Source organism: Chlorocebus sabaeus, chromosome 22, assembly GCF_047675955.1.
Source record: "Chlorocebus sabaeus isolate Y175 chromosome 22, mChlSab1.0.hap1, whole genome shotgun sequence".
NCBI lineage: Eukaryota > Metazoa > Chordata > Mammalia > Primates > Cercopithecidae > Chlorocebus > Chlorocebus sabaeus.
The window spans coordinates 52,809,171-52,833,672 of record NC_132925.1 but is presented as its reverse complement, the minus strand read 5'-3'; the positions used below and the strand labels follow the sequence as shown (position 1 = coordinate 52,833,672).

Sequence of the window (24,502 nt, the reverse complement as noted above, 5' to 3'; positions counted from 1 at the left end):
AACAGTATATAAGTGCAACTAAACATTACATTATCATTAATCGGATCTGGTTTGCTTTCCTTTTTTAAGGCAAATATCGACTACAACCTAGAAATATCAACATATTCCATATAAGGGGGCCATGTGTCCCCATGATAATAAAAGCTTGGGCTCTTAGGAATGCTTACTTGAAAGGATTATGGTAATCAATGTTTCATCAATTAGTCAACCTTCAATAATCATCTCCAAATAAGGAATTAGTGAATTTCTTGGGGCAGATGCAAATGCAACCCCTGCAAAAGCTGCTGTCCTTGCCACATCACTCATACCAGCTCCGTCCAGCCTTTCTGATCATCTGCATATTCATTCAAAAGCACTATCTTCTCCACCAAAACCCTCAAAGTTTTAATTTAAAATTATTTTAATCTAAGTGAGGAAGTCAGCGGATGCAATTAGATCTTAAAATTAGAAGATACAGTAACCAAACATAACGATTTTGTAAACACTGCAATAAAATGGAATATCATGTTAAAGACATGCCAAGGTGTTGTTTTATACATTAGCACCAAGCACCTTGCCCTCCCATTTTCATCAATTTACCCTGTTAAGAAACAGCTGGAGGCTGGCACAGTGGCTTACACCTGTAATCCTAGCACTTTGGGAGGTCAAGGCGGGTGGATTGCCTGAGCTCAGGAGTTCAAGACCAGCTTGGGCAACATGGTAAAACCCCGCCTCTACAAAAACACAAAAAATTAGCTGGGCATGGTGACATATGCCTGTAGTCCCAGTTATTCAGCAAGCTGAGGCACAAGAATCATTTGAACCCGGGAGACAGAGATTGCAGTGAGCCGTGATCACACCACTGCATTCCAGCCTGGGCGACAGAGCGAGACTCTGTCCCCAAAAAAAACCAGCTGGCAAAAAGTTGGGACTTCCCAGCACCAGTATCACCAACCATTGAAAGGAGAGGTTCCTCAAGCACAAGGAAAAACACCAATCTCAAGTTGTATTTCCATTCAGTACCTTACAGGGTTACCCTAGACACTGATTACATCAATGTCTCATGAGCAGTGGAAATATTATTTTAAGTAAATTTATCCCTTCTAGGCCATCCAGATAAGTGACTATTGTGTTACTACAAAACCACCATTTTACTATTTATTTTAGCTCTACAGTATACTATTGAGGTATTTCTTTTATTCTCCACTAGTAGACACACTGAAGCCTTAATACTATCGGTATTACAGACTCAAGTCATAATAGGTACTGTTCCCTTCAAAATGCTGAAACAATAACATCCTCAAAAATGCCCAAGTTTTCAGTTCTCCAGGAGCAAAGGAAAAGAGAATCATTTAGGTCACCTTGATGAGTTGGGAAACTGATCTCAAGTAGTAGAACATTTTTCTGTTTGTAATAAGAGGCCCAAATCAGATTACATTCACAAGGCTTTTTTAAAGTGTTGAGGAGAATGTTAACCTCCCCTAAAGTCTGAGAGCAATTTACAACAAAAGCTAAAATAGAATTAATGTAGGGCAGAGAAAGCTGAGTCAGGCTGAACCAGCCCAAATAAGTCTAAGAAATCAACTGAAAGACACTGAAACCTAATGTTCAACTTTGTCTATAAATTTTTTGACTTTTCACACACTTACATAATAACACATAATTAACGAATTAGGTAAGAAAATACAACGCCTGGTTTTCAAGTTCTGCATACTTGAGAGTGGTACACAGAACACAACAGTAAGAAAAGTCTCCCACAAATGTTAATAATAATTAAAGACAGCTTTGAACTGTTTTCCTCTTACTCAAATGTAAAAAATGACCCTAAGAAGTTGAAACCATGACACAGGGATTCTAGAATTATGCCAGCCCATCCCTAAAGCAGCTGGAGTCATTAGAATCAAAAGAATGTTCGGCTAGGCATGGTAGCTCACACCTGTAATCACAGCAGTTTGGGAGGCCAAGGCTGGTGGACTGCTGGAGGCCAGGAGTTTGAGACCAGCCTGGGCAACATGATGAAACCCCATCTCTACAAAAAAAAGAAAAAGAAAAAGAAAAATTAGCCAGGTGTGGTGGTACATGCCTGCAATCTCAGCTACTCAGGAGGCTAAGGCAGGAAGATTACTTGAGCCTGGAAGGCAGAGGTTGCAATGAGCTGAGATCACACTAATGCACTCCAGCCTAGGTGACACAGCAAGTCCCATCTCAAAAAAAAAATTTAAAAAAAGGAGAATGAGACTATTCTCTGATTTGTTAGAGCCTTACATGGGAATTTATTCTCATTCTTCAAAAACACCAATGGGCTGTTAAGAGTTCCTTTCTCCCTTAGCAGTATCATTTTGTTTCTCCAAAAACAGCTCTCCCAAACCATAGGTTCCAAAGGGAGTCTTGCATCTACATTACCAACTGTGCTTGTCCCCGCTTCTATACATTTTACAGCCACAAGAGTCTGCACACAAACGTATTCATGAGTCCCATGAAGGCAGGGACTGCCCCTTCTTTATCTTTATCTGCCCCTCATACGTAAGGGTTCAATCATCACTCACTAAATTGAAAACGAGATAGGCCTTCAACTGGAACAGAATGATCAAAAGAGAAGAGAAGAAAGTCTTTACTCTCCCCACTCAAAGACACAAAGGGTTACCCTGAGGTCATTATTTCTATTTTTCATTGTATAAACAGTATTTTGTTTTATTGATCCTAACTAAAGTTGGGCATTGTAAAAGAGAGAAATTCAAACTACTACCTTATATAAAAACTTCTAAACTAACTATATTGGTATTCAACAAAGTTTGCAAATAGCTATTCAAGTCAGCCACTTCTCCAGCATCCTCACTGCTCCCTACAGTCTTACAGTGACTGCTCCCTGCCCTGGCAACAGCCCACCCCACCCCTTTTTCTCCCTTCACCACCAAGAACTCCTGAGCCAGAACCAAGCTGGTGGTAGGCCTGGACACAATGTCCTCCGAATCCTCATCAGATCACATAGAAAAATCCTTGCTTAGGTACCACAGTTTAGGAGGGGCACTGCCAAGCCTGGGTAGGTGAAGACAGCAATGAGCTCAGAAGACATCCCCGACACAGGTTGGTTGACAGCGCTGGAGATAGGTGCTATCCAATTGTAGAATATCATAATGTATTGCAATCTTAGAGGAATAAAGGAGTTTTGTTGTTGTTTAGATAAAAAGCCTTCAGCCTGAGCTGTGCCGAGCTCCAATTCCTCAGATTCCCACTTAATATCCTTCAACTTCAACTTCTTTAGTAAGGGATAATTATACCTCACCATCAGGTGGTTATATTCTCACAACAATCAAAAGCTAAGTAAGTGTGAATTATACAAGAGGTTGAAAAAACCTTACTAGCTACCTCAACCAGTCACTGGTAGAATGATGATCTTGTAGGGGTGGTGGTGGGAGGGTAGGAAGACACAGACGCATGGTGATAAGGTTTGGATATTTGTCTCCTCCAGATCTCATGTTAGAATGTGATCCCCAACGTTGGAAGCAAGGCCTAGTGGGAGGTGTTTGGGTCATGTGGGGTGAATCCCTCATGAATGGCACAGTGATGAGTGAGTTCTCACTTTATTAGTTCACTCAAGAGCTGGTTGTTTAACAGAGCCTGGCAACTCTTCCTCTTTCTTGCCCCTCCTCTCACATACGACATGCCTGCTCTCCGTCTCCTTCTGCCAGGAGTAAAGCTCTCTGAGGCCACCCCAGAAGCTAAGCAGACACTGGTGCCATGCTTGGACAGCCTACAGCACCATGAGCCAATTAAACTTCTTTTCTTAATAAATCACCCAGTCTCAGGTATTCCTTTACAGCAATGTCAATGGACTAACACACGTGTTAATACAGAAGACTGGGAGAAGCACTATCAGAAGCCAACAATGTGCCAGGAGAGAGGGCAAGGCAGCCCCAACCAGGATCAAAAGCTAATTCATAAGCTCAGTACACACCACAGCCCATTAATCCTCATGAACACTTTGTAAGTAGGTATTGTTGCTCCATGTTACCAATGAGAAAACTGAAGCTTAGAAAAATAAAAGTCTAACAGCCAGTAGAGAGGCAGACCTCAGATTTTAAGGACATGCACTTGCTGTCTGCCAATCCATGAAGGACTAAACTGGAAGGAGCTCATCTTTGAGAACTTATAATGTACAAAATCTCAACCTAAATTTTTCGTTGTTATTAATATTTTAGTACTTAGAAAAAGAACTGTTCCTACATGAAACAGTAATTCTTACAATACTGTTTAGCAAGTAACCGTAACTTTGAACAAGAACATTTAAAAATAAATATATTGTTGGATGAGCAGGAAAATCACTTTAAAATGTTGTAGAATAATCTTCCAATATTGTTCCTTTCACCCATCCCTCAAACTACACTAATGAACATTTTTTTCTCCCAGTATTTGCTTTTTCTCAGCAATGCAAACATAATTTGCATGACTGTTTTCCATTATGACACATACTGTACAATTCCAATGACATAAATGACATTCGATGATTTTTTCCATCTCTAGCTCTCTACTAGTCAATTAGTCTATCAACTAACACATATTTATCTCAGCATCTGAGACACATAAGGAGTATCTTCATTCCAGATCACTGACAGTCACCTGAGAAGGAAGGAACGACCTACAGTTACCAGTTCAAACTCTAGCATACAAAGTTAAAATACCAATTAAGGCCAGGCATGGTGGCTCACGTCTGTAATCCCAGCACTTTGGGAGGCTGAGGTGGATGGATCATTTGAGGTCAGGAGTTCGAGACCAGCCTGGCCAACATGGTGAAACCCCGTCTCTACTAAAAACACAAAAAAATTAGCTGGGCATGGTGGCAGGCACCTGTAATCCCAGCTACTTGGGAGGCTGAGGCAGGAGAATCACTTGAACCTGAGAGATGGAGGTTGCAGTGAGCTGAGACTGCAACACTGCAATCTAGTGTGGGTAACAGAGTAAGACTCCATCTCAAATAAATAAATAAATAAAACAAAATACCAGTTAAATACCAGTACCCATACTTGAGTCCAGGAGTTTGACACCAGCCTGAATCACACATCATGATCCCATCTCAAAAAAAAAAAAAAAAACAGTATCCATAGTTAAATGCCAGTTAAAAGATTTACAGGTTCTTGAAAATACAAATGAGGATGTGAAGCTGTTATCTCTAAGGAAAACCACCAAAATTAACAGCAAATAGCCAGAAAACCACGTAGAGAAGCATGTAATTTTGTTATGGAGCAGGAGACAAGGGATCAATAAAGCACTTAAGCTATTTTATAATAGACTCCTCACTTACGTTTTTCGTCATCAGCATGCACCAGAGATGCTGCCCTGGACAAAACATCCAATGGCGTCTCCATTCCTGGTTGGAGCCTAGAAGGAAAAAATAAAAGGGGAAAAAATAATTTAAACAGAATTCAAAAGACTCTTAGAATCCTAGTCATTAACAGAATGAGTCCTCAACCAAATGCAAATCATTCTTCTAAGGATGAAATTCTTCCCACATGAAGAAACAGGATGGGCTTGGTTCAGGGAGAGAGAAAAGGGTTAAATTCCATTTAGTCTACTAAGCTAAACTTTGCCAACTCCAGGAAGCAGCTGATGTAGGAACTAAAAGAAGGGATATTGTGAATATTCATGCCCATGTTATTTGGTGCTTATGTTTATGTGTATGCATAACATGCCTGTATAGACATGCCCAATAAAAGAAAGGTTTTCAGAACAAAGGCTGCTCTATGAACACCGCATCACTACCAGTGAGGTGGTGACGCAGCTTAACAGAGGTGCAGCTTAAGACACACCACATACTCATGGAAAGCTGTGTGAGAATCCCACTGGTAGGTTAAATGATATTTTAAGTCCAATAAGAATCTTTATGTTAAAATGTCACGTTTTGTATAATAGTACACAATCACCACCTATCATCAATTTATCTAGCATCATGTTTTTTAATAAGACTGGATTTTCATTGTTTCCTTAAATTACAGCATACTATAAAAGTTAAAACAGCAAAAGATTTAAAGTTGGAGGAAAGCCCTGGAAAACCAGAATGCTTTTGCCCAGTTTCCCTTTTCTGGGTTATTTAAACACACACACACACGGTTACTGGCACACACACCCTACTAGCTCACCAACTGAGAAAAACAACTCCTTAACTGTGCCACTTTACAGACACTTGGAATTTATCCAGCATTCTTCAACACTTATGGAGTACCTACTACGTATGCACCGGTCACAACATGTGGCAGACCAGCTTTTCTTTGTAATAGTCATACCTCAGGCCTCCAAGGAAACATTGATCCGCCATGCAAGGTAGCTCACGCCTGTAATCCCAGCACTTTGGGAGGCCAAGGCGGGCGGATCACTTGAGGTCAGGAGTTCAAGAGTAGCCTGGCAAACACGGTGAAACCCCATCTCTATTAAAATTACAAAAAATTAGGCTGGGCGCGGTGGCTCACGTCTCTAATCCCAGCACTTTGGGAGGCCGAGATGGGCGGGTCACCTGAGGTCAGGAGTTCAAGACCAGCCTGAACAACATGGAGAAACCCCATCTCTACTAAAAATACAAAAAAAATTAGCCGGGCATGGTGGCCCATGCTTGTAATCCCAGCTAATCCGGAGGCTGAGGCAGGAAAACCCAGGAGGCAGAGGCTGCAGTGAGCCGAGATTGAGCCATTGCACTCCAGCCTGGGCAACAAAAGTGAAACTCTGTCTCAAAAAAAAAAAAAAAGAAAAAGAAAAGGAAAGGAAAAAAAGAAACATCGATCCCTGATCATGCAATATGACTTCATTAATTAAACATTAAATATCTAGGAGAAGCTCCAGGCAGGAAAAATAAGCAGGAGCTTCCAATCTGCATGGGAGACAGGCCACCAAGACATCTAGCTTAAGGCAGCATTCTTCCAAAGCATTCTGCACTGGGTGTTCATATTCTGTGAGAAAAAAAGTTTTTCTATGGTAAATAAGGTTGAGGAAGCCTGGCGTAAACCCAGCTAAGCAGCGTGTTTTCCTCCCCGTGCCTTTAATCTCCCGTTGTGGGGACAGAAAGCCCTGCCTGCACACGCGAAACCTCGTAGACGTCATGAGCCATTTTTAACCTGAAACGCATCTCAGGGAACACCTGGGGAAATATTGGGTTAGGGCAAAATGTGCCAAGCGTCAAAACAGTGCTAGAAACAAAGTCCTACAGAAATACAGATGAATTCTGAAAGCCTTTGTGAAGAAAACAGAACTTGAGCGGAGCCTTTGAAGAACGAATAGGAAAGTTCCTCCCCCAGAAGGGAAAAACAGAAGCAGAATCGGTTTAACAACATGCTGCCCAAATCGCCTACAAGAGTGAAACGGGGAGAGAAAGTAAGCGACAAGGATGGGAATTTAGACTGGGACCACATCGTGGAAGGACTGAGGGCTTTGACGGGACCCGCGCTTGACATGCATTAAGAAGCCACTGAAAACTCCGTCTGAGCAGAAAAGTGGCTTAGCCGTCCATGCGTTCTGGGCAAGTTATCCTGGCGGCACCACATGGAACGGAGTAGAGCTCGGGAAGCTGAGCACAGGGCGGACAACGGGAAAGCCAAAGGCGTGGACTGGCACGCAGAGGGCAGCGAGGGGCAAGGGCACGGGAGCCGCGGGGACGCAGGAAAACGGAGAGGCGGAGCTCACTGAGCTTGGCAGGCAGAGAGGGGAGGGGAGGGTCATAGAAGACTAAGAGTGGCGGGGAGGCAACGACCTCCTAAACCACGCACACGTCTTCTTTTTCAGAGAAGGGAGAATGGGTAAAAGCAGAGGTCTAAGAGGGAAACCTAATAGTGCTCACATTCCTGATCTTTGTAGAACAGAAAAGACCATCTCCTGAGAGGAAGGATTTGTGAACTTGTTCAACAATGGAGAAAACCAACAAGGGTCTGGAATTGACAGAAAAAAAATTTGCTGAACTCCCAAGAACTAGGTAATATTCTCTTCACCCAAGCCAGTTTCCTATTCAGGAAAGATCTGGGTTTAAAATTTTGTGATTTGGTCGAGACCATCCTGGCTAACACGGTGAAACCGTGTCTCTACTAAAAATACAAAAAATTAGCCAGGCGTGGTGGCAGATGCCTGTAGTCCCAGCTATTGGGGAGGCTGAGGCAGGAGAATGGCATGAACCCGGGAGACGGAGCTGGCAGCGAGCTGAGACCACGCCACTGCACTCCAGCCTGGGTGACAGAGCTAGACTTCGTCTCAAAAAACAAAAAAAGGGTCTTGTGATTAGGGGTAGTAACTGCTGATAAGCATCCTACTCTGCAATAATACAGCATTTAGACTTATAATTCTCTAAATTAATTTTACCTCATTAAGTTAAAGGACGATGCTTTCAAAATTCTAGACCTAAATAGATTAATACACATCCTAGATTATATAAAGTACGCACAGAAACAAAATATCAAAGCATAAAAGCATCAAATGATATAAGGTAGACCCAGAATTCTAGCACAGTGGGAAGATTAGACATTTAGGTTTATACAGATGCTATGAAATCCTAAACCTCCTAAACCCCCAAGCAAATTACATTCGAAGTAGGTGGATAAGACATGGGGGTTAAACGTTCATCCACAAGGCACCTGCCATCTGCTGCAACCTTATTAATGAAATCAACCAATGTTTATTATACAATTATTCTAAGCTCAGCAAAGTGCCCAGGAAAGGTTAAGGAGAAACAGAAGATAGATCTCTGCTTTCAAGGAGTCATGCTCTTGTTCAGAAACTAAAGTTTATAGGATAGGATAATGACAGGCAAAATTAAAAAGGGGATAATCAAAGACTAAATATGATTTAAAACTAAAATGGGTATTGTGTGATAAAAGAGATCAATGTCAGCTAATGTGTTTGCCTTGTGCACATCTATTTTTTGTTTGGGGGTGGTTTGTGGATATGTGTGTGTTTCAGAAAGCCACTTGGAAAGTTTCCTTTCCCGGTTGCCCGCAGTCACTCTCCTCTCTGGCCTCCCTTACCTTCCTGGATCACACTGTGTTTCTGTATACTTCCCGGGTACAAGGACCCTGTCTTATCCCCAGTGCGGTCATCCTGAGTCAACAGTCTGAGGAAAGGCACAAGGGCAGGAATGAGCACCTGGGACAGGTGGCCAGACCTGCCTGGTTAGAAGTGAAAATCCACGTTAAGAAGCAGCAGAAGCTAAATTCAGGTGAGCCTGATGCGGGTGGCCTTAGGAAAGAGCTGACAGCTGGCCTTCAGGTTTATACTTAATGTCATAGGTAACAGGCAGTTGTCATCATCTGTCCCTGAGCTGGCCCGTGACATGATGTTCACACTATTTTAGTTTAGAAGTTCCATGAGTCTAGGCACGTGGCTCACGCCTATAGTCCCAGCACTTTAGGAGGCAGAAGCAGAAGAATTGCTTGAGCTCAGCAGTTGGAGAACAGCCTGGGCAACATAGTGAGACCCTATTTCTACAAAAAAATTTAAAAAATAAAAAATGAGCTGGAAGTGGTGGCATGGGCCTATGGTCCCAGCTACTCAGGGAGCTGAGGTGGGAAGATCACTTGAGCATGGAGGCTTGAGGCTGCAGTGAGCCGTAACTGCACCACTGCACTCCAGCCTGGGCAACAGAGCCAGATCCTGCCTCAAAAAAAAAAAAAAAAAAAAAAAAAGAAGAAGAAGAAGAAGAAAAAGAAAAAGAAGTTCTGTGTAGGATGGTTTGACTGGAGAGGGTGACTCCAGAAGTTACTGGAGGTGGACCAGTTTAGTGAGGCTTCTGTAGGAAGCAGGTGTGAGATAAGGACAATACAGATGGGAAAAGAGGGACGGAGACCAAGCGTTATCTAGCCACAGAAGAACAAAGCAAAGGTGGAAGATAACAGTTATTAAAAAAAAAAAAAAAAAAGTCTTCCAGGCGGGTATGGTAGCTCAGCCCCATAATCCCAGTGCTTTAAGAGGCCAAGGCAGGAGGGTCCCTTGGGCCCAGGAGTTCCAGACCAGCCTGAGCAACAGAGAAATTTAGAAATTTAATCATTTCTACAAAAGATTAAAAAATTAGCCGGGCACAGGGATGTACGTACACCTATAGTCCCAGCTACTCAGGAGGCTGAGGTGGGAGGCTGCCTTGAAGCCAGGAGGTCGATGCTGCAGTGAGCTATGATCACACCACTGCACTCCAGCCTGAGTGACAGGGTGAGACCCCATTTCTAAAAAACAAACAAAAAGTCTTCTGACTTTTATGTCTTATATACATCCTATCCTCCCAGCACTAAATAAACCCAATAAAACATATTGATAATGTGGGAGGAAAAACCATGGCTACAGTATTAGATGGAGGATCACACCACATTGAGAGGCAGATCAGCATCATGATTATTTCAGCATCAAATTAGCATCAGGATTAATATGAATCCAGGTAAACCACTTCCAATCTATGTGACCCTGAGAAATGACAAACTCTGTGTGTCTATTTCCTCATCTGGAAAATGGGGATATTAATATTACCTTCCTCATACGGTTTTCTGAGAAGTGAATGGGCCTTAATATAGGTATTAAAATAATTATTTGCCCAAACATATGCAAATATATTACAAAAATCGCAAATGACAGTAAATGTACTGAAAATGACAGGGCACAGTCCACTACTTTAGCTAGCGTGATCTGGAAAGATTTCGCTGAAGAGATGAAAGGAAGTTGAGACCTAAAGAATGAGAGGAATTAGCCTCAGAAAGAGCAGAGAGGGTGGGGGAAGGTGGGAGACAGCAGCACGTGCTGAGACCAAGACACAAAAGCTGGGCAGGTGATGTGGGGAGCAGCCAGGGTGGCTGCCCTGAAGTCAGCAAAAGGGAGACCTGAGGTGGGCAACATGGGGCCAGGTCACGTGTGTCTGGAGGGCCTGCAATGCTGAGATTTTATTTTAAGTCTGTGAGAAGTCCTGGAATGGCCCAAAAAGCTTTAAGCAGGGGGGTGACAAGTTTATTTTATTTCCTTTATGAACCATAAATTATACTCTACCTTGCACAAAAAAAATTATGCTGCATCTGAAAAACAAATCTAGGTCTATCCCAATAATGTCTTATTTCTCTGGTAGTTTTTGCATTAGGATATAGTGATAACCAAAAATAGCCGGGCGCGGTGGCTCACGCCTGTAATCCCAGCACTTTGGGAGGCCGAGGCGGGCGGATCACAAGGTCAGGAGATCGAGACCATGGTGAAACCCCGTCTCTACTAAAAAATAGAAAAAAATTAGCCGGGCGCAGTGGCGGGCGCCTGTAGTCCCAGCTACTCGGGAGGCTGAGGTAGGAGAATGGCGTGAACCCGGGAGGCGGAGCTTGCAGTGAGCCGAGATTGCGCCACTGCACTCCAGCCTGGGCGACAGAGCGAGACTCCGTCTCAAAAAAAAAAAAAAAACAAAAAACAAAAACAAAAATAATCCATTGAGGACCAGGCATGGTGGCTCACACTTGTAATCCCAGCACTTTGGGAGGCCAAGGCAGGCGGATCACTTGAGGTCGGGGGTTTGAGACCAGCCTCAACAACATGGTGAAACCCAGTCTCTACTAAAAATACAAAAATTAGCCAGGTATGGTGGTGATGGCACTGGTAATCCCAGCTACTCAGGAGGCTGAGGCAGGAGAACTGCTTGAACCTGGGAGGCGGAGGTTGCAGTGAGCCAAGATTGGGATAGCACACTCCAGCCTGGGCAACAGAGTGAGATTCCATCTCAGAAAAAAAAAAAATCATCATCCATTGAAATGCTGACACCTGGAACATAACACCATTTAAGTGAGAGGAGTGTGGCTCTAGAAAAAGATACAGAGGGCCAGGTGCAGTGGCTCATGCCTGTAATCCCAGCACTTTGGGAGGCCAAGGCGGGCAGATCACAAGCTCAGGAGTTCAAGACCAGCCTGGCCAACCTAGTGAAACCCCGTCTCTTCTAAAAATACAAGAAATTAGCCAAGCATGGTGTTGGGTACCTGTAATCCCAGCTACTCGGGAGGCTGAGGCAGAAGAATCGCTTGAACCTGAGAGGCGGAGGGCGCAGTGAGCTGAGATCGCACCATTGCACTCTAGCCCGGGCAACAGTGCGAGACTCTGTCTTTAAAAAAAAAAAAAAACAGATACAAAGTATACTGTGTGCTCCACTGCACTGCAAACCAGTTTCTGGTCTATCCATTCATCTTTTTCATGGTTGTCAAATGTGAACATAATTCATCATGAATAGACATATATTTTGTTGTGGATTTTTTTTTCAGGTAATGGTCACATATTTTCTCTGCCAGTCCACATGCCTTTCCTCACACTCCCTTAGCCTCAATTAATATGTTCTTCCAAATAGCTAAAGGTTGAGAATTAGGGAAGAAGAGGTACCAATTTTAAAGCTACAAACACTTGGGGGCATTCAGTGCTAATGGCAAGCTCAGCTATAAATCTGACAGCCATTTTTTGGCCTTCCACAAAGAACTGTCCCTTTTTAGTCAACAAGGGGACACGAGTACCTATCTTGGTGTGTTAGTCCGTTTTGTGTCACTATAAAGTAATACCTGAAGCTGGGTAATTTATAAGAAAAGTTAACTGGCTAACAGTAGACTGTGTAAGCATGGCGCCAGCATCTGCTCAGTTACTGGTGAGACCTCAGGAAGCTTCCAATCATAATGGAAGGCAAAGCAGAAGCCAGCACATCACATGGCAAGGGCAGGAGCAAGAGAGGAAAGAAGGTGCCACATTCTTTTAAACAACCAGATCTCCCACGAACTACCAGAGAACTCAGCCATCACCAAGGGGATGGCACTAAACCATTCATGAGGGATCACTCCCATGATCCAACCTCTCCCGCCAGGACCCACCTCCAACACTGAGGATCACATTTCCATGTAACATTTGGAGGGGATAAACATCCAAATCAGATCACTTGGGAACAGCACTGTGGGGTATATTAGATTATATTGCTTTTCAAGCAAGGGAACACAACTCCTAAGATATGTTATGGAAGTTTTCCAAGAAGATTTGCACAATAAAAGCTACAGCACCAGGCATGTTCACTCCATGTCTGTCCCATGGCAGTGGCTAGATATGATATACTTTAGGTAAGAGTACGAGAACATGGAGCAACTACCTTTTCTAGATGTGGAGGCCAGGGGGGTGAGCATGGGAAGAATCACATTCAAATTGCCCAGTGTTCCTGCCACACACAGTAAAGGGTCAAAAGTCAGAAACAGACAGACATCACTAACCTGAAACACCTGCTGGCCTCTCCAACTTCCAGATGCACACAAGAAAATACCCTAATTTTTGTTGGCCCTGTTACATCATGAGCCCAAACTCTGGCCTCCCCAGGACCACTCCCTGAGCTAAAACCAACTTGGTCTCAGCTAATAATATACAATGGTAGGACAAACCCAAAAGTATGAACTATCACACCATGGCATGGGGTGTACTTCTTGGCCATCAAGAATTTAGAGATGTGGCCGGGCGCCATGGCTCATGCCTATAATCCCAGTACTTTGGGAGGCCAAGGCAGGCAGATCACTTGATGTCAGGAGTTCGAAACCAGCCTGGCCAACTTGGTAAAACCCCGTCTCCACTAAAAATACAAAAATTAGCTGGGTATGGTGGTGAGCACCTGTAATCCCAGCTACTCAGGAGGCTGAGGCAGGAGAATCACTTAAACCCGGGAGGTGGAAGTTGCAGTAAGCTGAGATCGCACCATTGTACTCAGCCTGAGCAACAGAGTAAGACTCCATCTCAAAAAAAAAAAAAAAAAAAAAAAGAATTTAGAGGTGGCCGGGCACAGTGGTTCATGCCTGTAATTCCAGCACTTTGGGAGGCTGAGGTGGGCAGATTACCTAAGCCCAGGAGTTTGAGACCAGCCTGGGCAACATGGCAAAACCTTGTCCCAACAAAAAATACAAAAATTGGCCGGGCTTGGTGGCTCACGCCTGTAATCCCAACATTTTGGGAGGCTGAGGCGGGCAGATCACAAGGTCAGGAGATGAAGACCATCCTGGCTAACATAGTGAAATCCCATCTCGACTTACAGTACAAAAAATTAGCCGGTCCTGGTGGCGGGCGCCTGTAGTCCCAGCTACTCGGGAGGCTGAGGCAGGAGAATCACATGAACCCGGGAGGCAGAGCTTGTAGTGAGCCGAGATTGTGCCACTGCACCCCAGCCTGGGTGACAGAGCAAGACTCTGTATCCAAAAAAAAAAATAGACCAGGCGCGTTGGCTCACGCCTGTAATCCCAACACTTTGGGAGGCCGAGGCGGGCGGATCACGAGGTCAGGAGATCAAGACCATCCTGGCTAACACAGTGAAAATCTATCTCTACTAAAAATACAAAAAAATTAGCCAGGCGTGGTGGTAGGCGCCTGGTAGTCCCAGCTACTCCAGAGGCTGAGGCAGGAGAATGGCGTGAACCCGGGAGGCGGAGTTGGCAGTGAGCCAAGATCGCGCCACTGCACTCTAGCCTGGGAGGCAGAGCAAGACTCCGTCTCAAAAAAAAAAAAAAAAATAGCCAGGTATAGTGGCATACGCCTGTAGTCCCAGCTACTTGGGAGGCTGAGGCAGAAGGATGGCTTGAGCCTGGGAACTTGAAGCTGCAATGAACTGAGATCACGCCACTGTACTCCAGCCTGGGTGACAGAGGGAGACCCTGTCTCAAAAAAAAAAAAAAAAAGAATTTAGAGGTATTTATTGGGTATCTCCTCTATTAAAACACTGTATTTAGACGTTACAAAAAAGGAAAAGTACACTCCCTGCCCTTGAGCACCATACACCAAATACGGATGACACTGGGTGATACGCTGGCTGGCTGGCTCAGTGAGAAGGAAAACTGAAATGAGAACCAGATCAAATGTCACCAGATTCTGGTGGCGACATGCAAGCACAGTTTCACGGTTTTAAATCCTCCACCTCTTTCTCCTCCCCAGAGTGTCCAGTGATGCCCCACCAACTTCGTGCAGCACATATTCTTCCTGTTAACATCCCATTCTCAGACCATCCCTCTCTGCTCTTTTTGCTAAAAATATCTCTCATTTGAGTCATCCTTTTTTCTTCTCGCACTTTACCATCTGTTAAGTCAACAGAGCCAGGACTTTAGCATCAGAGAGCCCAAGTTTGAGTCCTACTTTAAATCTTTCACTCATTCAGTCAACAATCCCTGAAAGCCTATTTTGCTCTAAGATTTGCCCTAGATGTCCAACACTAAGTGTGTGGGCCAGTCATTTACCCTCTCCAGGCCCTAGTTTCCTCCTTAAAGAAAACAGTAAAAAACACTGCCTAACTAACTTCAGATGATCACAAGCTTATCATGTGGATTAAACGACATAACTGAAAATGCCTTATAAACTAAAGAGAAAAACAAATTTTTTTAGTCTACCACCACCATCTTCCAGGTGTATAGCATACACGTTTTCAAAATACATTCACATAAATGACCTCATTGGATTCTCACAATCAAATTATTACTTGGGCCAAATGGCCAAATACGATTATTATTTTTCTTCTACAGATTTAAAAAAAAAGAAAAACTGAGGCACCAAGAATGTAAGTGACTTCCTGAAGCAACTAAGACCAGAATTCAAGTCTCTCAATTCTCCCTCCAATGCTATTTTTACTATTCCTAAGTTGATCACGCTAAAGAGGTTTTAGTGACAAGCACAATTATTTAGCCTAGATCAAAGCAAACCTTGCATTGGCAACCATGACTTCTAGCCCTGTACTCTTTCCCCTACACCTTGAGATACCTATCAGGCAATAATGTGACCGTTTCAACAGCGAGCAAGGGGAAGCAAGCCCTCACCTCTCGGGAACACGCAAACTATGGTATATTTGACATTCTTCTAACAGAGGTAGGCATGGAGTCACATTAATAGTAACCAAGGCAAGTAAGAAAAGAAGACTGTCACACCAGGTCAATTGATGCTGAGACTGTGGCCAACAACGACACCGGCAACAAACTACCAAGATATAGTGGTTTCTGGGGCCACAGCTACAGAGGAGTCAAGCAAAAGCCCTGAGGACTCTGGGAACCAAGAATAGGTACAGTAGCAAGAAGGATGATGTCGACTTCGCCATGCTCAGGAAGACTTGTGGTCAAGCTCCAATGGCTTACTGTTAAGGTTCAGTGAGAACATTTTTAGAATTTCACGTTGGTGCTTGAAATTCACAACCTTAAATTGTATGTTACCTTTCTAAATAGAAGCCAGCCCTTATTCAAAATATTCTCTCACTAGTCATATTATCAAAGAAAGAGCATGAACAGACGGATCCTTTGCTATTCCAGCTTTCCTCATCGAGGCATGTCCCAAGCAGGTATAACTGACTCACGCTGCTGTAAGTTGAAGCATCAATGCCAGAAGAACTCGGCTGCTTCTGCTTGCGTCAAATTCCTTACTTCTACACATGATCACTCCTGAACGTTCATTAGAAGGCCAAACGTTCTAATATTTGAACAATACATCTGCATGTTCTACGTCTACTTCCTAAGAACTGTGTGTGTGTATATATACATAAAATATATGTATCTGCATAAAATCCCTAATTAAGATTTTTTCAGGTACCTGCCAACCTCAAGTGTGAGACCCAGATCACACCTTTTCCATAGGGCTTAGCAGCCCTCCTGTGAAACCTCTGCAGGAGGCAAGTCTACAGGCTAGGCAGCCATCAATCTCTTACCCTCCAATGTAGGCTGGAGGCTGTATAGCAGGAAGAGGTAACCTTAGGTGCCTCCCCCTCCCATGACCTGAACAGAAAGTGAGACCCCCATTAACTCAGACCAAATAAAGGGCTAACACTCTGGATGGAAACCCTGAATGAATGCTCTGCTCAACCACTGGAGGTTTCCTGATGCTAACATGGCTCAGGGCTTGAGTCTGTGGGACTTCTCAGCCCTGCAGGAGGGCAGGGGTACGATATTTAGTCATCACCACTACCCTGGCAACGGGAGCTAGCAGATAGTGCCACCACACAGTGACAAAAATCCTCAGTTATTGCAATACAGTTTGATATCAGTGTAAACTATGCAAACGCACAGACTGCATGAAAGTTGATCATGTACCCAGTGAGGGACATCTATACAGGCTCTGGGCTGCAAAACCCAACTTACATTACAACACATTTCATGGTCGTATGCAATGCTGCCTGATGCTGGTGCAAAATTCTTACTGCTGGCTGAAGTCCACCCATCTCCTTAAAGTGTCCCATGGAAAGTGACTATATGGTGGGCCCACACTGAAACCACTCTATCTAAGGGGGACAAATAAAAATCAGTCTGAACTTTCTGAGCAGACCACCAATTCCCAACATTTTTCAACATTGTTGTCAGCCCAGAGCAAAATGAGGCCAGGCACGGTAGCTCACACCTGCAATCCCAGCACTTTGGGAGGCCAAGCCAGGTGGATCACTTGAGGCCAGAGGTTCAAGACCAGCCTGGCCTACATGGTGAAATCCCATTTCTACTAAAAATACAAAAAATAAAATAAAATAAATAAATAAAAATACAAAAAAAAACGATGAACCATGCTTTCCTTTCTCATTTTAGGGTATTATGAATCTCTCTCTCTTCATATTCAAGACCTCAGCCTTATACAGCAAGGCATATGAAATAACAGAAACTCTTTGGCATTTTTAGTTTACTCTGGATAAGCCTGCTCTTGCATTTATTTTATTTGAATACTTAAAATTCGAATACTTATTTGAATAGTTAGTATTTCCTATTCACAAGTGCTAAAGTGACACATATTCTTAGGGACCTATTACTCCCAAGAATAAAAGATGAATTTGCATCACAGCCCAAGTTAGCAAGCTTCCCAGAACAGCCCAGGTCTAACTCTCCATTGTTCCAAAATCAAATCTCAGCTCTCAGCCTATTAAAGTCTACATAAAGACATCTAATTCATGCCACAGTGCAACATTAGGTAGCACTGTAGCACTGTAGTTATCACTGTCAGTAAATTTTATCAGTCCTCTTTTTTCTTTGAGACAGAGCCTTGATCTGTCACCCAGGCTGGGGTGCAATGGTGCAATCTCAGCTCACTGCAACCTCCGCTTTTCGGGTTCAAGCCATTCTCCTGACCTAGCCTCCCCAGTAGCTGGGATTACAGGTGCCTGCCACCATGCCCGGCTAATTTTTGTATTTTCAGTAGAGACAGGGTTTCACCATGTTGGGTAGGCTGGTCTCAAACTCCTGACCTCAGGTGATCCACCTGCCTCGGCCTCCCAAAGTGCTGGGATTACAGGTGTGAGCCACTGTGCCTGACCTAGTTCTTGTTATTCATAGTAGTTGTGTTCTATAAAATCTCTGCGAACACTGAATTACTGAATATTGAACCACCATTCCTAGGGGAAATAAAAGTGAGATTCCTTCCAGCTTCTGGTCACATTTTTGCAAACTGATCAAAACACAACCTTGTTTTATGTATGTTTCTGTTTAAAGACACCTTTTTTAATACCTATTGTTGATTAATTAATGTTGAACTCAAGGCCAACAGCACCGTAACTCAAGCCTGAATGAAGCTCATCTAACATATATATTTTCTCCATGAGGCTCATCACAGCCTTCTTGGCTGAGGAATATTAGACAGCAATTTAGGACCATACTTGGGGGCCACTGTAAACAGCAAAATCCCCAACGAAAAGCACAAAAATGGGCAGGGTGCGGTGGCTCACGCCTGTAACCCCAGCACTTTGGGAGGCCTAGGCAAGTGGATCACCTGAGGTCAAGAGTTTGAGACCAGCCTGGCCAACATGGTGAAACCCTGTATCTACTAAAAATACAAAAATTAGCCAGGTGTTGGGGCGCAGGCCTGTAGTCCCAGCTACTCCGGAGGCTGAGGCAGGAGAATCACTTGAAACAGGAAGGTGGAAGTTGCAGTGAGCCGAGATCGAGCCACTGCTCTCCAGCTTGGGGGACAGAGTAAGACTCCACCTCAAAAAAAATAAAAATAAAAATAATAAAAAAATAATAAAATAAAATAAATTTGCAATCTAGTTCTTACAGTATTAGGTTTCTTTTTGGCGGGGGGGTTAATGTGGAGAGATCCTAAATGCTACAGATTAGCAGCATTCACTTTACTGTTCTATTAAACACCCACCCATAGCTTCATTAGCTTTAGATGAGCTCCCTGAAAGAAGCACAAATGAGCCTCAGTTAACATACCTCCAGGAAATTTCTTCATGCACACAAACAAAAAACTTTCTCTTTCACCAGGTTCTCATAGCTGCAACAGGTCATCTCACACAGGCAATAAGCAGACACATTGGTATGTTAAAATCACCACACTGTCACAATTTCAGTGACATTAAAATTTTCCTGTGTATTTGATTTTTCCCTCCTGAACTTACAACTTTTAGTACTTTTGTTATGTTCAAAGTTACAAAACAACTTTTATTGTTAACCTAGTCATTATTTTACTAAGGCAAATTAAAAGCTGCACAGCAAAACTCTCCAAGAGAGATACCTAGAAGAGACACGAAATAAAATCTCCCTTTGGATTTGTTTTGGCAACCACCAGAGACTGGTAACAAGGCTGCCTCCATAAGGGGTTAAAAGGAATTTCCCACTGCAGAATTTATTTATTTATTTATTTATTTTTCTTTTTTTTTTTTTTTTTGGTACAGTTGGGAGCCTGGAGTCTCTTTGTTGTCCAGGCTGGTCTGGAACTCCTGGCCTCAAGCGATCCTCTTACCTCAGCCTCCCAAAGTGCTGGGATTACAAATGTGAGACACTGTGCCCGCCCAGAATATTTAAAAGTGAAAGTTTTTACATAATTATGTCTGTAAGAAGTGTTAAAATCTTCAGATAAAGTTATAATTTTAAATCAGTTGGGGGACAGCAGTAACGACTGTGTTTATGTAGGTCTTTCAAAGCTTCAAAGAGTTTTTATAAATAACACAAAATACTTCCAAAGCACATTATTCTCTGTAATTCCCGAAACTCTGTGATGTATTGGAATTGATATTATCACCCTTTTACAAAGGAAAATAAAACACAAAGTTTGAGTACGAGTAACTTATTTCTGGTCATAAAGCTAGTGGGTGACATCTAGGACTAGAACTCAAGTCTCCAGAAATAATAACCCAGAGCTGTTTTTACTACAACATTCACAGTTTTGGAATGTAGTTCATAGTTATTTATAGCAGAATTATCTTCTTAATTGTATTGTTTTAGTCAACATAAAAATTAGTTAGCATTCCCTTCCAAATGGAAAGCAAAGGCAGGCTGCCCAGAAGTGTGAAAAAACGGTGGCAGGGGAAATTAGCCTGGGATTAAAATTTTGCCAAAGTTAAACAACGAATTGAAGGTTTACATCATTTCCACCGTGGGAGAGATGATTTTTCAGGCCAGATGTAACAGGAAATACAAGAAAAAATTCAAAACTGTCTTGAGTGTAAGACAAGAAACTTCTGAATCAAGTATTTCTAAACCCTTTATTTAAATTGAGAGCATTGGGACTTAGAGATAATAAATAACTTGTCCCAAGATCACACCACAGGGACAGCCTTACTGCTCCAACCCCAAAGGTCTCCTTAAACTGCCCACTCTACTCCCCTCCCAGTCATGCGCAGACTCTTCATTAGATGCAAGCAGGAAACAATGAACAGTACAAGTCCGTGGACTCAGCGAGAAGAGAAAGAGTTAAAGTTTGGTATGCTAACATGGTATGCAAAACTGACCTTCAAATCCTAATAGGCAAATTAATATTTTTTTTTTGTCTTTGACTATTTAGAGGAAACAACTGCCAGACTCCTTCTGAGTCGAGGTAGGCTTGGGCATAGAACAAGATAGTAAAACTCCACAAACTGGGAGACAGTGCCTTTCAAATAGAGGGGCAACCAGCTGTTGATAAATCCCAGTAGAGCCGCCTCCACTTCCCCAACACCCCTACCCTCCCGCGCCAGGCTGCTGGTTCTTATTAATCACAGAGAAGGGACTACAACTAGCAAACATACAGCACCAACGATCAAAGTGAAACCGATTTTTTAATCATCTAACTTAAACAGATGAACACATGCCAGCAACGTACATAAATACTATTAGCCCTAGCAAGCACTGTCTTCATAACCTAAGACAGTTAAATGTCTCAGGGTGAGGAATCAAAGCAGACTTCAAGCAAAACAAAAAGCGAACAGCCCTGTGCTCTTCGGCGAGGCCTGCACTGGGTGCAGGGAGAGTGTGCAGTCCTGTTTTGGGGAGGGGGCAGGAAGCACACGAAGAAGACGATGCGCCTTCCCGCAGCCCACATCACAGCCTTCCCTGAGGCCAGCGGGGACCGCGGGGATGCCGGGCGCGGGCCTCCTCGCCCGCCCCGCGCCTCCGACTCCCAGGACGTCCTCCGGGAGCCTAGGCTCTTCCGCTCCCATCGGCGCCTCCCGAGCAGCCCGGCGAGGACCCGCCACCTCTTCCCTCCCGCAGGGCATCCCGGTTCTGCTCCGACAGCCCACCCCAAGGGCCCCCTCAGGCCAGCCCTCGCCCAGCCCGGGTCCCGCCCCGCCGACCGGGTCAACCGCACTCACCGCCCGGCGGCTCTGGGCGCGCCCGCCTCGGGCCGGCCTGGCCCTGCGGGGGACCCAGGGGCGGGGACGGGACCTGGGCACGCGGGGCGCACCCCAAGGGCGCGCAGACGCACAGGCGCGCTCGCGCCCGAGCCCCCGCACGGGCCCCCGCCAAACACGCACACGCACACGCACGCGCGGGCCGGGCAGGCAGAAGCGAGCGCGAGAGCGCGAGGAATCCCTGGAATGAGACACCGCCCACCCTGAGCAGGGCTCCGCCAGGCCAGCCAGGCCACGCCCTCGGTCACGCCCCCCACGGAGCAGGTGGGGGCTGAGCCCAGGTGAGCCGGGAGGGAGACAGGGGCGGGGCCTCCCGCGGCCGGGAGCGGCCGCTTTCCCTCCCCCGCCAGCTGCGCGCCCGGTGCCAGCTCGCACCTCCCCGGCCGATGCCGGCGCGCTGGGGCAGTGAGGTTTGCCGGGGCGGGCGCTCCCGAGAGGCGCCAGCGGGCAGGGCGCGTGGACATGGCGCACACTGCTGTGGACACGGCATCTCGCACGCCCCCGGCCCCCGAGGCCCCGCCAGGGGACACAGCTCCGTGCAAATGTACAAACACAAACGCACATTTTGTGCGCGCCCAGATGCCCGCCGCGCTCCCCACGCGCGCACAGTAGGTCCCCGCTCCCGGGAGACAGCGCACGGGACGCCGACGTTCACAGTCCAACCAGACCCGTCCCGAGGACCTGCTGCCCTTCCCGCCACACACAGCCCGCCAAGTGCCCGGAGTTCAACCGAACCTGCGGCACCCACGCCGCCCTCCGCTTCCCCCGGCTCGCCGAGCAGCCAGGGAAGGGTGCACCACCCGCCCGCGCCGGGTCGCCGTCCACACCCGCTCACCCGCGGAACGCGGCGCACCCGCCGTCCCCCGCCTCCCGGGCCCCGTCGCCCCCTCTCGGCACCCGCATGCCCGAGCCGCGCTCCCCGACGGGCCGACGGCCACGCACCTGAAGGGACAGGTCACACCGGCTCCGGGAGGGGCTGCTCAGCGCCACTGCGCTCAGAACGGCCGCGGCGGTCCAGGGCGCTCCGACGCCGCTCGGTTTTCTCCCATTACAGCATGTTGCACTCCAGCGCTGCACTTCACACTCGCACTAGCACACGCACACGCGCACAACTCCAGGCGCTCGGCGGCGTCCTTCCCCCGCCTCGCCCGGAGGAGGAAGTCCTAGTAAATCAAAACAGGCTGGGAGGGAGGGAGATCGGAGTGGAAAGAGTCCCCTTCAGCCGCTCACACACCAGTGTTTGCTGTGTTTGGCAAACTCCTGGCGTCCACAACCCGGCCTACTCTGAAATGTGCCCGGGGAGGGGCAGGGAGGAGGGGGTAAAACGTTTCTAATTGGCGCAGGTTCTTATTACAGCAGCAGGGCAGACATGTGACCACGAAAAGACAAGGCCTGTCTTTAATTTTTTCCTGTCTTTCTCTGGGGATTTGGTGGTGGGGGTCGGGGGATAGAGGCCTGATACCCGCCCCCCGCCATCCCCAGCAACCCTTGCCCTATTGTTTTCTTGTACTGCCACAATTAAGAAAACATTTGCTTAACATATCCAGCCGCTAACTTCATAAAATAAATAGAGACTGGACTTCCTCTGGTTTGCTTTAAAAGGCTTCATGTTGCTTGCCTTCTGGCTGTTCTCAAACCTCAGTCATTATTAGGAGCCCCTACTGTAAGGGCTTTCCCTGGGAGAGGGCTTTGCTGAAAGGGAATGATAACAATGAAAACAAATACCAGCTTACATTCGTGCTGGAAAAAAGAAAATGCTTTGCAGTTTTCAAACTGTTTTCCCATCTGTTGCCTCATCTGATCGTATCAAGGAACAGCACGGTGTCTCACCGGATCTTAGCCCCTGTTGGATATGCAAAGACAGGTATGCATAGTTCCATGTTTCAGTCAGATTAAATGGTTTACCTAAAGCTGGTGGAGGTGTTGCCCGAATCTTGGGGCCCCTTGTGAAATGTACTCTCCTCCAGTCCATACAGGGCCCCTGGAGATGGGACAACCCAACTGACAAGTCAACCTAGGCATAGACACGCCCCCTGGCTTTCCTGATTCCTGGATTAAAATACACAGATTAAAGCTCGGAAGGTTCCCAGTCTTCCCAAAGATATTCTTACATAGACTCTGTTTTAGTCCATCAGTAGTCTCGGACTAAGAAAAGAGAAATCCTGAGAAAGACTGTAAATATGAGATTCATCCTGCCAAACTCAGACAGGGAATGAGGAAGAAATGAGGGCTGCCTGGGCAGATTCCAGGAAATATGGTAAGACAGAAAAAGGGTTTTAGATTCAGACAGAATTTGAATCCAAACTCTGCCTCTATTTGTTATAGGATTTGGGGCAAGTTATCAAACCTCAGTTTTCTCATCTGTAAAACAGAGATAATGCTTCTTACTTCGAAGAGCCGGTGCAGGGTTCAAGTCTTTGCAGGGATGTTTAATAAATATTCATATCTTCCTTCTCCTCTGAATTATATCCAGTACAGCTGGGCACCTTATAAACAGGAAAATGAAATGCCCAGACAATGCAAATGAATAAGGATAACAATAATAGTACAACTGCATATTTATAAAGATGGCCCAAGGTTTACAAAGTGTTCCCACATATTATTATCTCATTTGATCTTTATGACAACATTGCCATTTGCTTGCTGCTAAATGATTTCCATTTTGGGTCAGTGTGGAGGTCCCAAAGCTGCCTCTTTAATTTCCATCACTGCTTGTAGTGAACCTTACTCGGCAGATAAATCATGGGGACGGAGGACCTTTTCTCATAGATGTGACCATTCTTCGGCCTTTGCAAGGATTAATCTCACTCTCTGCCTTACATCAGCATTAGCATGACTTAGTTCTGGCAATATCTAAGCCTGGTCCTTTTAGTCTTGTCTCTTTTAGTTGTGCAAAGGAGAGACACACTCAAGTTACCACTGTAAGAAAAGGGGGTTGTTGGGCCGGGCGTGGTGGCTCGTGCCTGTAATCCCAGCACTTTGGGAGGCTGA

General features: G+C 45.3%; 1 protein-coding gene across 2 annotated transcripts in view; it reads right to left on the bottom strand.

The window, feature by feature from the left end:
- VGLL4 (vestigial like family member 4) overlaps nucleotides 1-22,600 on the bottom strand; it is a 163,144-nt gene extending 140,544 nt beyond the window's left edge. The window contains exons 1-2 of one of the 2 annotated variants that reach the window (XM_007985236.3): nucleotides 22,454-22,600; nucleotides 5,279-5,355 (exon numbers count right to left, since the gene is read on the bottom strand). In XM_007985236.3, the coding sequence (XP_007983427.2) occupies nucleotides 5,279-5,342 (64 nt within the window). In that variant the 5' untranslated portion in view covers nucleotides 5,343-5,355; nucleotides 22,454-22,600. Of the gene's footprint in view, nucleotides 1-5,278; nucleotides 5,356-21,472; nucleotides 21,615-22,453 lie in introns of those variants that run through there. The other variant, XM_038002478.2, reaches the window with a different exon arrangement.
- Nucleotides 22,601-24,502: the final 1,902 nt, after the last annotated feature.